Source organism: Helicoverpa zea, chromosome 28, assembly GCF_022581195.2.
Source record: "Helicoverpa zea isolate HzStark_Cry1AcR chromosome 28, ilHelZeax1.1, whole genome shotgun sequence".
Lineage (NCBI taxonomy): Eukaryota > Metazoa > Arthropoda > Insecta > Lepidoptera > Noctuidae > Helicoverpa > Helicoverpa zea.
This window is the reverse complement of record NC_061479.1, coordinates 5,361,098-5,377,165: the sequence shown is the minus strand read 5'-3', so window position 1 is coordinate 5,377,165 and position 16,068 is coordinate 5,361,098. Positions and strand designations below refer to the sequence as shown.

Sequence of the window (16,068 nt, the reverse complement as noted above, 5' to 3'; positions counted from 1 at the left end):
ATATCTATATCTATTTTATTACAACTGAAAAATAAGGTTCTATACCTTATCCATAGTCTATAGTAAGTACTGACCCTAATAACTTCTGGGCAAGCGTAATGCGGACTGCCACAAGAAGTCTCCAGCAATGACCCGGCCGGCTGCAGTGATGCCATGCCGAAATCTGCTATTTTTATATTATTCCGCTCATCCAGTAGTAAATTTTCAGGCTTCAGGTCACGGTGGCTGTGAATTTGAGAAAAATACGTGTTAATATTCGAGAAGTAGGAAGTGCGTTTTGAGTTAGTCGACAATAGATGGCGCTGTTAAATTTTCATACTGATTTATAATCATTGTTGTGCTTGACCATTGTTATAACAAAGTAAAAGTAATTTCCATTTCATCCATGTACCAACCTACACAATGTAAGTGTGTATGAAACTAAAGAAGAGAGTTAATTAATAAATTCGCTATAATTAAGTAGGTATCTAAATTAAGTAAATATGAAATTTTTGAGTTTAATCAGTAGGTTCTCTTACATTTTTAAACTTCACCTCTTTAGTGTAGGTATTAGCGTAGACATGTAGATAATACAACTTCCACTTTGAATTACCTAACTCATATTCCTGACTTTACTAGAATTTTAGAATATCAAAACTTACCATATAGAGTGACTGTGACAGAAATCGAGTGCAGATATAATTTGCCTGAAGAATCTTCTTGCCTCTTTCGGTGTGAGTCTGCCTTTCTTCACCAAATAGTCGAACAACTCACCACCACTCACGTGCTCTAATACTAAATATCTGAAAAAAAATGTAGTGTAAATGTTAATTTGATTTTAAGAATGTTTTTGAAGAGCCTAACAAATATGCTATAGCATTTTGTAATGTTCTTTTTCAGCAATTTTATAGAATCAAAGGGTTTCGCAATGCAATGTTCAAGAAAATCAGGTATACAGGAGAATCTAGCACAGATTATGTTAACAGTGCTTTCAAACTAGCGAATATTCCACTCGGATTTGGTGGCAAGAATGTGTAGCGCCTAGAGAAACTGAGTTTACCTGCGTGCGAAGAAAATCTGCTAGTGTGAAAAACTGTCTTTCAAATGTTATTATAAAGTTAATTAAGTTTTAATCTGTTCTTAGTGCATTTCTTTCCATAACGGCATTTTTAAATGAAGTCAATCCTAGCAGAAAGAACGCCATTTAAAGTGCCTTGAATTAATTTCGATGCAAAAAATACCTAGGTACTCTATCGTGATATGTTTTCAGTGAATACTTACAAATATTTCTTATTCTCGTAAACGTCGGACAGTCCCAAAACGTGTGGATGTTCTATCAACTTCATAATTGCTATTTCTCTTTCCACCTGAAATATTACAAGGTTTACGTTAGAAAAATCGAAAGATAACTCGGAAAATAAAGAATAAGAGTTAAATTTATAACAACGCCATCTATTGGTGTTATTATGAACTTAATAAGCTACAGATTGTAAAGTTTTAATTATGCGCACAGTAGGTAGATAACGTAAATTAATGCTTATTTTCACGTAAATTTGCTAGTATAAAAACATAGTAACTATTCCAAAAAATTATATTAGTTTCTGTGTAAACAGAAATTCTTCATTTTCTTTTCTAGTTTTAATTATTGACCAATAGACGGCGCTGTTCCAAAGTTGTTTAATTAAAGATATTTTCATAATGTACCTTCATGAGCACAGACTCGCTGAGTTTCTCTCTGTTGATAATCTTGATTGCCACCTTTTTGCCGGTCACGCAATGCACGCCCAATTTCACGAGACCTGCAATGATAAACATATCACATTAAAATAAATTAAGTACCTAAGTATGGTAAGTAGGTACACTCTAACTTCTCGCGGTTCTTGAAATCTATAGAGATCCATTTCAAAGGTTCATGAGATACAGCCTGGTAACAAACATAATGTACAAGATTTACAGACACAAGAACGGACACTGGGTCCTTTCTAAACGACTTCAAAAAAAGGAGTTCTCAGTTTGACCTCTATGTACCTACGGTAGGGCCATTATCTCACGTTTGGTTGAACCGATTTTTATGCGGTTTTCAGCACGATAAGTATTCTTCAGATTTAGGAGAAGGCTTTAGGTAGGTACAATATTGAAGTCGGTTTAATTATTTTCTTAAGTTTTCGCTTTGGGGGTGTCATTATGACTATAAATAATCTACCTCACCAATTAGGTTTCTAATCTCTCTAACTATATGCAGCTGAGAACCAATATAGGGAGGTAAGTAAAAGTCATATGATTAGTTACTGTAAATATTATAGTAGGTAATCTGTGTTATTAGTTTAACCCATGCATGTTCTAAATAGGTATAGGTAAGGTAATGTGCTAGCCATCATGATTAAATATTTAATTGAATTAACATAACTCGTATAACAATATTTTCATATTTTATAATGTTTTTAAAATATACAGACAGAAGTCGTGGTGGCCAAAGCACCAACCTCTCGAGTATGAGGGCGCGGGTTCGATGCCAGGTTAGGCAAGTACCAATGCAATTTTTCTAAGTTTGTATGTACTTTCTAAGTATATCTTAGACACTAATGACTGTGTTTCGGATGGCACGTTAAACTGTAGGTAGGTATCGGTTGTCATTGAACATCTTTGGCAGTCGTTACGGGTAGTCAGAAACCAGTAAGTTTGACACCAGTCTTAAAGGGGTATTGGGTTGCCCGGATAACTGGGTTGAGGAGGTCAGATAGGCAGTCGCTCCTTGTAAAACACTGGTACTCAGCTGCATCCGGTTAGACTGGAAGCCGACACCAACACAGTTGGGAAAAGGCTCGGCAGATGACAAAACAGAATTAAGTCTCTACGATTATGAACGATTGCTGCTTAATGCATCAATAAGTCTTCCGTTCAAGTCAATAACAGCTGAATGTATGTAAAATTCAGGAAACAAGCTGTATACAGGTATATTTTCTCACGCGGTGTTACAATTTACATTTAGGCTTAGCAAGAACTGCGGGTTTAGTTTCAATATTTCCTGTGCGGTATCTGCTACTTATATAGAGTTGTTAATACCATTTGTGTTCATTTTTAAAGCACCAACGACTGACTTGGCCTCATATAAGGTCTATTTTAATACTGAAACCTTCGTCATCTGGTGAAAACCGCATGAAAATTGTTTAGAAGCGGCTTTCCCTGACAGACTGATATAAGTACTTAAATAGATAGTAGATGATGATAACAAGAAAGCCGCTATCTTTCTTCCTAAAAATACAACAAAACCACTATATGAAGAATGACAAGCATTATGGACCACGTAGGTACTTTAAATACGTATATTAGAAAAAGACATCTCAAATTTGTCTAGCCGTTTTATGGTAGGCCGTAACGATCAAAAATTATTCTCATTGTTAAAAGTCCCTCTCTCTCATTATAATAGATAATCTATACTTATATAATAAAGAAGATTTTTTTTATGTTAGGACAAGGCTCCTGACTAACTACTGAACTGATGTGAAATTACTATCCGTAACCCGGGTACAATATAGCTTAGGTATAAAGCCTATATCACGCGGGAAGGGCTGCCATCTCGAATTTCGCCAAACCCGGACAAACATTAAAAAAACCCGGACATTTGATCGCATTTTTTCCCCGATCGAGTACGATTTTTTTAAACAAAATAATACCTAATTTGTAATCTATTTACTATTAACATATACTTAAATTCAATGGGGTACTTCCTTACATGAAAAGTGTCCGGGTTTTCCCCGGTCACTTCTTGAAACCCCGCCCGGACGGCCCCCGGACGGCCTCCAAACGAGGACAAATCCGGGGAAACCCGGACGGATGGCAGCCCTAAGCGGGAGTAATATAGGTACCTTCACAACAGTGAAATAATACAAATCAGTTCAGAAGTATAAAAAATATCCGCCGTGGTGTATCAACAGCTCTCTACGATATGTTATTAGCAACCGCAAGCGGAGTCTTATTCACGATTTAACATCATTCGCTCGAAACCAGCGGGTTGTGACACAAGTGCTGAACATCTACAATGACGCTACTTCAGGGGTGAGTTATAAACGTGTCATTTGTATCATTTGCCTAGCCTTTTCTTAACTATCTTCAAGTTTTTGTAAGCTGCTAATACGGTCCTGCCGGGGCTGCGGGATTGCTCGCGCGAGTAAGCGCAGCCCTGTTACAGGAAGGGATTAAAGAAGGAACATGGTGGGGTTTAGTCAGTAAGAGTCTGATACTCCCTCAGGCTGCACCCACAGCGGAAGGGGTCATTTGATGATTTCCTATAAAAAAGCTGCTGTTACTATGTATAAGATTGTTCTATAATGTACTCCTAGTCGATTGACGGCCACATCGGCTGTTCTTATATAAGGAAATCAGCCACCAGGACAAATTATAGTGCACGCACATTTGCTTGGACACAGGTGCACTCTCTATTCCTTCACTCTCTTATCCCGATGGGACGACAATCCGACACCACCGGCGAGACATCATATCAGACCATTTTTTGACCTACTTCCACACAATGTTCAACCATATCCTCGAGGTTTTAAAGTATATTCTCCATTGAGACAATATCACGCCATCCTCCAAGCCTTTTTCCCAACTATGTTGGGGTTGGCTTCCAGTCTAACCGGATTCAGCTGAGTACCAGTGCGCCACAAGAAGCGACTGCCTATCTGATCTACTGAATCACAATTTTCAATCTTGTAATATAATATATAAAGTCTATTCTCCATTGCAGGCTACAGTTCCTGTTGATAGTGATCATGGTTACCAGCTCGACGACTATGAGACATCATACGGCTTCCATACAAGCGGTGCCGCCAAGCGTATCCCTCAATCCGATAGGAGATAAACCTAGTACTGGGAATTTTATTAATATCAGTAAGTATTTTGTGTAGCTAGCTATGTCCATAATTTAAAATGGGGAATATTCTTAGAAAAATCAACCAACCAAAAGATTTAATGTAGTCGCCGATACCTAGCATTCAAAACGTAGGTATCTTAAAGGTAGCTAACATAGGACGCAAACGCGAAGCGATACCTCGCAACGCAAAAACAACAAACATTCGATTTCTTTTGAAGTAGCTTCCGTAAATCATTTTTTGTTTGTCTGTTTGAACCAGGCTCCGAAACTACTGAGCCGATTTGAAATATACAGGAATGAATTTTAAGCAGTGCGCAAAAAAAAACTGGTGGTCCAGAATCTTTAATAGAACATATCTGCATCATCAGTAAAAAAAATTTTTTCATTCTTTTGTCCGCCCTAAAATCAGCAAAATATGGATACCAACTATTCTTAGGCCGCTGCCTCGAATTTTGCGGGCAGCGGGGCGGCAGCGGCGGCGGCGCGGGAGCGGCAGGATCTTACGCGTATAATCAAATGGACCGGCCCTCGAATACAGCGGCGCGGGAGCGGGCAACGAGCGGTGAGCTCCATTCAAAACGGTGACCGAACGCGCCGCCGCCGCTGCCGCCCCGCTGCCCGCAAAATTCGAGGCAGCGGCCTTACGCGCGCCGAGCGAAGCTCGCGTCAGTAAACCGGTTTCGCGTTGCCGCCGTGCATACTATGACGACTGTGACCGTACTATTGGTTACAAAATAAACATCTTTCGATATCAATAACTTTTCTTTTTTGTACTAAAACACTACAAAATAAAAATACTTATACGTATCTATAAAACTTATTTAACTATAAGGTGACAAAGTTTGCGCACTGGATAAAATTCATTCCTGTATACTCTTCCCGAGTAACACAGGCTATATTTTATCTCAGCACGGGCAGTAAAATCGCGGAACTACCTACAGCTAGTTACAAATATAGTAAGAACGAAATCAAAACGTCACTAATACAACATACATGTAGTACAATACAATGGAAAGTTAACACGACTCCATTCATACTTTTCCAAAAGGCTGAAAGCATTTTCCATAGCCTCTATTTCCTAAAGGTTGACAGCTGTCAACGGTTCCGCCATTTTGAGCGCAACGGGTATCGGGCCACTATTGAATTCAAAGTTTAAAAATGAAATATGTTTTCTTTCGATGTTTTTCACAATGTGTTAAGTCAGTACATATGTATGTCCTTTCTAAGCAATACTAAGCGTATCTTGACCGTGTTTCGGAGGGCAAGATTAACTGTAGGTCCCGGCTGTCATTGAACATCTTTGGCAGTCGTTACGGGTAGCCAGAAGCCAGTAAGTCTGACAACCAGTCTTACCAAGGGTTGCCTGGGTAACTGGGTTGAGGAGGTTAGATAGGCAGTCGCTCCTTGTAAAACACTCTTTACCACACTCCATCTCACGAAAAAAAATACATCCTTAATTATATGAATCTTTTGAACTCAATATTTTCAACGTAAATTCCACCCAAGCTGCTTAGCTTTTCCTTTTGCAAGAAACCATAGTACCACTCACTGCAAATTAACTGCATATTTCTGTTCAATAACATTAAATTAATGTTAGTATCATAATGTTGACAACTTATTACTGGTAACTTGGAAGGCTGCCCGTTTATTACGCTTGCTAGCGATCATGAATGGCAATTTACTGTATGTGAGTAATTAATATTTAGAACAGAGTTAGGTTTCATATTTTTGACCGATTTTAAAAAATGAGGTTTTTAGTTTGAATTTGACGCTTGGGTCGACTGATTTTAATGAGGTTTGGGCTAAGTATTTGTCACATTTAGGAGGTTTTAGGTAGGTACATATAAAACCGAAATTGAATATAAAAATATTTTTATATAATATGATTATTGATTAATTTATTATCGTCTAATGATTTACAGGTATTATAGTTAAAAAAAATCAACATGTTTGTTGTTTGTTATACCTCAAACATGCTCTACCTAATTATAAATGTAATCGTGGTCTTAAAAAACTAACCGTCTTACCACAAAAACTTTTTAACGTCAGTTTAAGACTTGTCTAAAAAAATGTCAAATTATGACGTTGACATATGGTTCATTTTGGAGCCACATTTTTTTTAGACAGGTGTAAAACAGTGGTTAAAGTTTTTGTAGTAAGGCCATAAAGGTCTTAAAGTAACAATCAAGTCGGTACAACTTATTTTAAGATCACATCTTTCTTATATTAAGTGGGCCACATCTATATCCTAACTAATATTATAAATGGAAAGTAACTCTGTCTGTCTGTAAAGCTTTCACGTCTAAACCACTGAACAGATTTTAATAAAATTTGTTACAAAGAGATAGAGTTGACCTTGAGAAAGAACATAGAGGATAGTTTTTATCCCGGACTTTTGAAAAATTCTCTTGGAAACGCGATTTAACCGAACTCTACGCCGGCGGAGCCGCGGGTGGAAGCTAGTCTTTATTCTATTCTATTATATTTTTTACCCCCTTACTTATAAAATCTCTAATCACCTACTAACCAACATTTTAACTAATCACAACTTAATGTCTTAAGTAGTGATTAAATATTAGTTAAGACATGCTTAAGCTACGTTTATAAGTAAGAATTTTATTAAACAGCCCTTAAGTATTACTTATATTTAATTCACGTTTATAAGTAAGTAAGGCTGTTCTGTTAATTTTTAATTTTAAGTTATTATAATCGTTTCGTAAACCAGCCGAAGCGGTTTACAACGATTTTCAAAAACTAATGAAAAAATTTTCAAATCGGTATGGTGTACTGTTTCACTTCGAGACTAGACCAAATCGTTGTAACGAAACCATAGCGCGATTCAGAAAATGTACCCGATCTAACAACGCCATCTAGTTACGTTTTCGGAACTAATCTTGAGCCTTAAGTTTGCTGTTTTCTATCTTAGAAGAGAAATGAACATGTTTTTGTAATGCTAATATGCATGTGGAATGAAAAAAAAAATAATCTATCTTTGGGATAGCCCTGAAATAAATAACACGTTTCAATTTTGTCTTACGTCTGACGGTACAAATTCTACATAGGAGAGACGTCATATTATATTTATTTATTTTAAGGTAGACTCACACAATAATAACATTATCTAGCATATCTTAGTAATATTAACGTTCTTTTTTTAAAAAACATTATATGAAAACAAAATCTTTTGCTTACATAAAAGACGGACTAATAACTAGTCACTATTTTTATATCCCACGCTAAGCGTCGTAAGTATAGAGTACCTACCAGCGACCCGCTCCGGATTCACACGGGATAACAGTATTTCCCTACTATTTAATGTATGTTATTTATTATACATATAAACCTTCCTCTTTAATCACTCTATCTATTGAAAAAAAATAAACCGTATGAAAATCGGTTGTGTAGTAAAGATTTTAAGCGTAAGCAGGGATACTGGGACATAGAGACAGAAATAGCGACTATAATATAATATTAAGTTTACTTACGGCCAGTTTCTTCATCAAAAGTTAAAGTTAATGTCTAAAGTAAAAGTAACGGTCAAATTCGTTTTTTCGAGGCTAAAGTGACAGCAAAACTAATAGAAAAATTGAATTTGACCGTTACTTTTACTCTAGACATTACTTTGACTTTTACTTTGGCTTTAACTTTTGATGAAGAAACTGGCTGTTATTGATATAAATATATTTTAAACTAGCTTTTGCCCGCGGCTTCGCTCCCGTCAACTGACTTCTCTACTTTACCCTATTTTTTTCGGTTCATAAGAACCTTCTCCTGACAATAACAAACACAACAAAAAAAGAATTAGCCAAATTGGTGCAGGCGTTGTTGAGTTATGCGCTTACCAACACAATTTGCGATTCATTTTTATATTATAGATTTAAAATTTTAATTTTAAAGTTTCGTTCAATAAACCAGCCGAAGCGGTTTACAACGATATCCAAAAACTACTGAAAAATTTTTCAAATCGGTAATCGGCATTATTTCACTTTGAGACTACACCAAACCCTTGTAACGAAACCATAGCGCGATTCAGAAAATGTACGGGATCTAACAACGCCATCTAGTTACGTTTTCGGAACTAATTGCACTTAGGTATTTGAGTTTTTTTGCTGTTATAGCTAAATTTGAATGTTGTTATCTCTTTTTTAAGTTGCTAAATGATAGTAAAATAATAGTTATGTTATTATGATTGATAGTAATTTGCTTTTTAATGTTACAAAGCTGGGTTTATAGGCCTCTTCTAATAGAGAGATTTTTTATAGAGGTGTAAACATTTTTACAACCACTTATATGTTTAGGTATATATTATGGCCATTTTTAGGGTTCCGAAGATAACTAAGAACCCTTATTAGAGCAGGAAACTACTTAATAATTACAATATACTCTATTTGAGTACCTAAGCCCTTATTCACTCTTTTGCAAAAAAAAACGGGCACCCTATGTTAATATAGTTGGGAAGAAGTTTGACAGGTGATGATTTTCTCTGAAAGTTAAGGCTAAATATATTGAATTTGTTTGTTTCAGATCCTTTTTTAACGAGTTCCTTATTGCAGACATTAGTGGAAGAGTCCGAGAACAAGAAACGCGTTCAGAGGTACAGGGACGTCGCGTAAAGTCTGCACTTGATCATATTGAATAAATCTTAGTTACGACGCCATTTCGTTCTTTTTTTTCCACTTTTCCCGCGGTTTAAGTCGCGTCCCGCTCTTGGAAGGAAATATATTATAAATTTTGATAGGAAGTGTTTTTCTTTTTCATGAACTTTATTTATGTAGAATTTATGTAGATACACAGACGTCGCGTAAAGTCTGCACTTCATCATATGTTAGTTACGACGCCATCTTGTTTTTTATTTGTCATTTTTCCCGCGGTTTTAGCGTTCCGTTCTTGAAGGAAATAAATCATAAATTTTGATTTTGTATTGTGTTTTTATTTTTCATGATCTTTTATTTATATTTATGCATTCACATAAAAATACAGTGAAGGTAAAAATCTAACATTGTAAAAAAACTAAAACTAAAAAAATTCAATCTATGATTAGGTTTTTTTATGTCTTAGTAGAGACTTTAAAAAATAATATTTCAGAAAGCTAGGTATTATGATAGATAGCCCAGCTTCCCAACTGTGTTTATTTCAAACTGGTTCAAAAGTTATAGAGCCTTTTGGGTACCTACAAACAAAAAATTATTCGTACTTTATTGTATTTTTAAGAAAATAAAATATTAAAATAATGTGATGTAACATACGATGATACGACTCTTATTTCACCCGAGAGGCCGAGATATGATAGCGTATTAACGTATCGGTATCGATCGCGTGCCTATATAAATAACACTATTATGAAATAATAGAACGAAACGAAACGAAATCAAGACGACAAAGTGCTCTTTACATAACTTCTAATTTTCACATCATTATAATCGTTCTACAAACCAGCCGAAGCGGTTTAGAACGAATTCCAAAAACTACCAAATTTCATCTAAATCGGTTAACTTTGCAAGTCTCTCTGCGAGACTAGACCAACGCGTTGTAACGAAACCATAGCGCGATTCAGAAAATGTTCGGGATTGTACAACGCCATCTAGTTACGTTTGCGGAACTAATTGCGGCACTTTTTTTTATGGAGTAAGTAATCTGACTTCATAGAACTTTTCTCATACATATTATACAACTGTTTAAAATAATAATAAATGTTTAGTTTGATTGTTTTTGTATTAACTTTGATTATATGTATAAAACATAACTTATTTTGTATAAACCACGGGTATAAGTTTATGAGGATTTGTAACCACATTTTATTTTTAAGCTGAACTTTTTTTAAAATAAACATAAGCTTCAATCGTAATTGAGTTGGGATTGGACCTCAGTCGAATGTGAATCGTATATCGCTTAAATAAAATTAGTAGAATCGCGACCCTGGTACATAAAGGGTTTAAGAAGGAACAAGGTCTCAGTCAGTAAGAGACTGTCACCGGAGGGACTGAAAGTTTAACGTAATTAATTGATCTACTAATATATTTTTAAAGTTGAAATGGGTTCAGTAGGTAAGAAGAATATTTAATGTATTTCTTCGCCGTTATGATTAATGTCTATTTCTATACGTTTAACATTCCTGCCTAATTTAATAACTGCTCAGGGGCCCGATTCTCCTAAGTTAATAATGTCAAAATCGAATAGAAATCGAATCGCAATATGATCGCAATAGCAGTTTTAAACATATCGGGCATTCTGCTACTAATATAAGATCAATCGTATTCCAACGACAGTCGATTGGTTTGCGATTGGTCTGCTATTTTGGTGATTTTGGTCTATACAGTAGTTTGCTCTACAATCATATTGCAAGCGTAAATCATTTTCAGACCAAATGATTCATTATTAAATTACAGAAAAGGATAAAAACGTTTGTTTCAACGAAAAAATAGCGGAATGCCACATACGTTTCAATCGTAATCGAGTCGTTATTGGATCGCAGTCGAACGTGAATCGTATGTTGCTTAAGTAAAATTAGGAGAATCGGACCCCAGAACGTCGCAGAAACCATTTTTTTAGGTGTCAGGTGGTTCCCAAGGCGAGTCAGCAAACCCCAATAGGGCCCACCAGGGCCAAAGCCTGCGGGGCCTGAGGGATTGTTCCTACATAAAGGGCTTAAGAAGAGTCATGGTGGGTTTTAGTCAATAAGAGTCTGTCAATCCCTCACGCTACCAACCCACAGCGAGATGGGTCATTCGAAGATTTCCTTTCAAAAATGGTATCAGAGGGTCGGACATTAATCACTTAATTGCACTTAAATGCAGATATGTATTAAAAAATATTTACCTGTCTGCCCCTTTCCCAAGGTCTTCTCCAGCCTGAAAGGTCCAACATATTGGTAGACCTCGGAGGTCCCCGTAGACCCTCCACCTTCCATCTTCACACTTCGCGCCAAATCCGATCACGAACATAAAAACTGTTCATATTTCACTATAGTAGTTCAGTCATTTCGCCAACAGATGGCGCTGTACTAAATTTATAGTCATTGTTTTTTAAAACGATCTTTCTTCTGGATGGACGGTCATGCCTAATATTGGTTATTTTTAATTTTGTTTATTTATTTCACTAGTGTTTTGATCTGCAGAAATAAGTTAAGATTTTCAATTTAGTCTAGTGTTTTACAAATTCCGGTGCCTCGATAAAAAACGCTAAATTAAAAATTTGTTGTTTCTGCCTTATTGTTGTTTATGATAATGGAGGACATCTTGAAGACTTTTCAGTTAATTAAATGTTGTTAACTATATCCACGTAACATTAATTTGAACGGCCCGAAAAACTATTTAGGTCCAGGTCCACCAAGGTTCTATAAATCACGTTCAATTTTCATAGCAAATAGATTTTTTGAGAAAAACTGACGTTTAGGTATGCTGTCAACGAACTTTAGCCTTACCACTTCTTAAAGCATTCGTGTCAACCTCCTACATCAGTTTTTAACTCTAATTAACTCCCGTCACGAGTACCAGCAAAAACCGTCGATTTACTATAAGGGTTTATCGAGATAAAACTTTAGAACTATGTTTTATGGACACCTATTTGTCTCTATGAGAAAAATCAGAGCTTTCGCTAGGAATTTAAGGATATAAACTAGGGATATCGTCGCTGAAGATAAATGAATAAAGTTCGTGGCAAGGCAACTATTTACTATTGAACTATTATTTTATTTAGGTATCTATGGTTGAAAAAGCTCGTGGTGAAGTTGTGGTGGCCTAACGGGTAAAGAAGCAACATCTCAAGTATGAGTGTGGGTTTGATTCCCGGTCAGGCCAAGTACCAATGCAACTTTTCTAAGTTTGTATGTAGGAGTTCTCCCGTGTTTCGGAAGGTACGATAAACTGGTGGGTCCCGGCTGTCATTTGAACATCTTTGGCTGTCGTTACGGGTAGTCAGAACCCAGAAAATCTAGTTAGACTGGAAGCCGACCCCAATATAACTGGGAAAAGCCTAGGCAGATGATGAGTACCTATACATATGACGACACAGGTGCACTCACTATTCCTTAACTCTCATAGCCCGATGGGACGGCAATCCGACACGACCGAAGACCGAGAGATCAGGCGCAGGACCGACATTTACGTGCTCTCCGATGCACGGATGTATCAATCACCAGCTTCCAGGCTCCGGGCTGCTTTGTGAAAGTCTTCTAAAACCCACAAAGCGATTTCGGCCCGACTCGGGAATCGAACCCGAGACCTCGTGCTCAGCAGCCACACTTGCGACAGCTAGACCAACGAGGTAGTTAGACCTATATACATATACCTATATAGTTACATGAAATACCAACAAGTTAATAGTGTCGATTAAATAGAAATTAATCAAAAACCAATTACTTAAAATCAGTCATCTACCTGCTTTCAAATACGTTTCAATTTGATATGATTGTTATGTCAATATTTACCAAGGGTTGGGTGTTAAACCAACAAGAACAGTGGGTTGCACCATTTAACTATAACGATAACCGAACCATTTTCAGTTGTTAAATCGAGTTGACCAATGGGCGGCAAGTGTACGGCTGGTTATGGTTTAGTTATCACTGTTGATAACTAAATAAATGGTGTAACTCACCCTTAGGAGGTTAAACACCTGTGGGACTGTTCGCGCGAGTTACCGCGGCGCTGGTACATGAAGGGCTTAAGAAGGAACATGATGGGTTTTAGTCAGTAAGAGTCTGACACTCCCTCACGCTGCAATTGCGGAATTGACATTTGAAGATTTCCCATCAACCACTCAAGCGTATCATCTGCTTAGCCATTACCCAACATCGTCCTTCCATCGTCAGCAGCGACTGCCTATCTGACCTCTTCAACCCAGTTACCCAGGCAACCCAAGATCCCTAGGAACGACTAACTGGCTTTTGATTTTCTGACTACCCGTAACGACTGCCAAAGGTGATCTTTTTTGAATGATTGAAAACAATTTCGAAAATAGAACTCCAGAATAACGGACAACATTTCTGTAGGGATTAATTAATGTTGCCAACTTAATTAATTTGGTAGAAAAATGGTTGGCAGTCTGAAAGTTGCTAATTACGTGGAATAATAATAATTCTGACTGACGTGCGTACAGTTAACGCAATTTATTCGGACTTACACTGAGTTGGGTCAAAAAAGTATTTTACTAAAGTAGGTACCTAGTTAGTAGGTATATAGATAAGTACACAGTCCATTTCTTTCTGGATACTTGCCAGACTAAAAAACTCTTAAAAACAATGGGCGACTACCGAGTTCTTGAAATAAGATTTCATTTGAATGGTGTAAAAGGCATGTTATGAGTGAGTTTTATGTTTCTGGAGGTTTTTCCTCCTCAACCCAGTTACCTGGGCAACCCGATACCTCTTAGTATACAGGTTGTCAGACTTTCTGGCTTCTAACTACCAGTAAAGACTGCCAAAGATGTTCAAATGACAGCCGAGGCCCACAAATCTAAAGTACCTTCCGATACACGGAAACTCGACTGTATGTGTACGATCACTAAACCAACGAGGCTCTAGAACAATGAGGTACGTACCAAAGGTATGTTAACATGGACAGAAATATCACCTTTAGCACCAATTTAAGATTCGTGAGTAATCAGATTAGGCTCAAAATCCAGGGTTAGGTATTATGAAAACGTAAAGTTCAAGGTGTTACAACCACTTTTGTTAAACTGAAAAACGAAAATCACGATGAGATGAAACTTTGAACACGATTTGAGTGAGAATCTCCGTAAGGCAAGAGGTTGTATACGTCAAGGTGAACTGACTGGGAGAAATCATCATCTGTCTAGCCTTTTCTTAACTTTCTTTCTTTCTTTCTTAACTATGTTGGGGTCAGCTTCCAGTCTAACTGGATCCCGCTGAGTACCGATGTTGTACAAGGTGCGACTGCCTGTCTGAGCTCCTCAACCCAGTTACCCGGGCAACCCGATACCACTTGGTAAGACTGGACAGTGGTCACTGGAATGTGTGTGAAATGGTCACTGGTCGAAGGATTGGGAAGTGTCTTTGCCCAGAAGTGGGACAAAGGCTGGTAATAAATAACCTGACAGTGAGAGTATATGCTTTTTTTTTTCATTATACCAATTGATAGGATTTTTTTATCCCGCTTTCTAAAAAGGCTCACGTATCCTTGGTAAATCAGAAATCAGACATGATCGAAACACTGCTTGCAAAGATATGCTTATAAAAGCTTAAAAAGCCTCGGAAAATCATTGTTTCAATTAATCAGGTGACCGAATTAAATAGACTGACTAAATTCTTGATAATGTTTATCAGGAAATAGATCTAGCGTGTTGGTAAGTAATTTAATGAAAAAGGGCATTTATTTAGCCTCCGTTAAGGCATTGATACGTAAAAAGGTCGATAATTTCGTTCACGATTCAAGTAAATAGCGTTAATTTTAGACGAACGTGCGAAAATATCCATTTAAAGCGACTAAACTATATTTAGAATGTATATATGGCGTCCTTTTTTTATTTTTTTATTTATCATTTCATATTAAAGACTCATTTTGATTTAAATTTAGAATTACTTAAAAGTTCTAATTTTAAAATAAATCACCTGTACATAATTAATTATGAAAAAAAATATGCAGACTTTCACACATTTTCCGGTTGAGGCACAGGAATTGTTCTAAACATCCAAATGGAATTATTGAATTTGATAAGAAAACACTGGTTAGCGAATTAACTTACTGAATTATTAAGCACTACACAATCTTATAATAACACTGTATTCCGCATACAACGTTTTCATCTGTACGTCACTAAAAAATCAATATAGGCAGCCTTCGCACATCACTTTAGTTTGACACACAATTCGTACGCGTATCCGAAATGACGAACACCTGATACATTCCCGCGCATTTTCACTATTATTTTAATGATTTTATTTTGTTAAAAAAATTGTAAAATATTACATAATAATGTGGGTATGAGATTTAATGTTTTCCGTGCGGCCACGGTACGCGCCGCGTTCGGCTGGACTCGGCTGTCGTCGGCTGTTTCCGTAAGGGGGTTGAAATGTGAGTCACTGGCTCCGAGGGGTGGCTTTTCGATACGTTCCACGAACGAGAAATAGGGGAATGGATTCTTATTGGAAAGTTTTGTTACGTTCATAATTCTACAATATTGTAGACATAATTTTGCAAGTCTTTAAATCAGTTCATTTAGTCAGAAAAACATTTGAAATACGTGGCCATCTACTAAAAAAT

At 36.7% G+C, this 16,068-nt stretch overlaps 1 protein-coding gene across 1 annotated transcript in view; it reads right to left on the bottom strand.

The window, feature by feature from the left end:
• LOC124643697 (serine/threonine-protein kinase BRSK1) overlaps positions 1–15,791 on the bottom strand; it is a 43,345-nt gene extending 27,554 nt beyond the window's left edge. Inside the window, exons 1-6 of the mRNA XM_047182736.1 lie at positions 15,417–15,791; positions 11,669–11,960; positions 1,684–1,778; positions 1,261–1,346; positions 642–782; positions 75–225 (exon numbers count right to left, since the gene is read on the bottom strand). Of these exons, the coding sequence (XP_047038692.1) occupies positions 75–225; positions 642–782; positions 1,261–1,346; positions 1,684–1,778; positions 11,669–11,759 (564 nt within the window). The 5' untranslated portion in view covers positions 11,760–11,960; positions 15,417–15,791. The remainder of the gene's footprint in view (positions 1–74; positions 226–641; positions 783–1,260; positions 1,347–1,683; positions 1,779–11,668; positions 11,961–15,416) is intronic.
• Between the last annotated feature and the right edge of the window lie 277 nt (positions 15,792–16,068).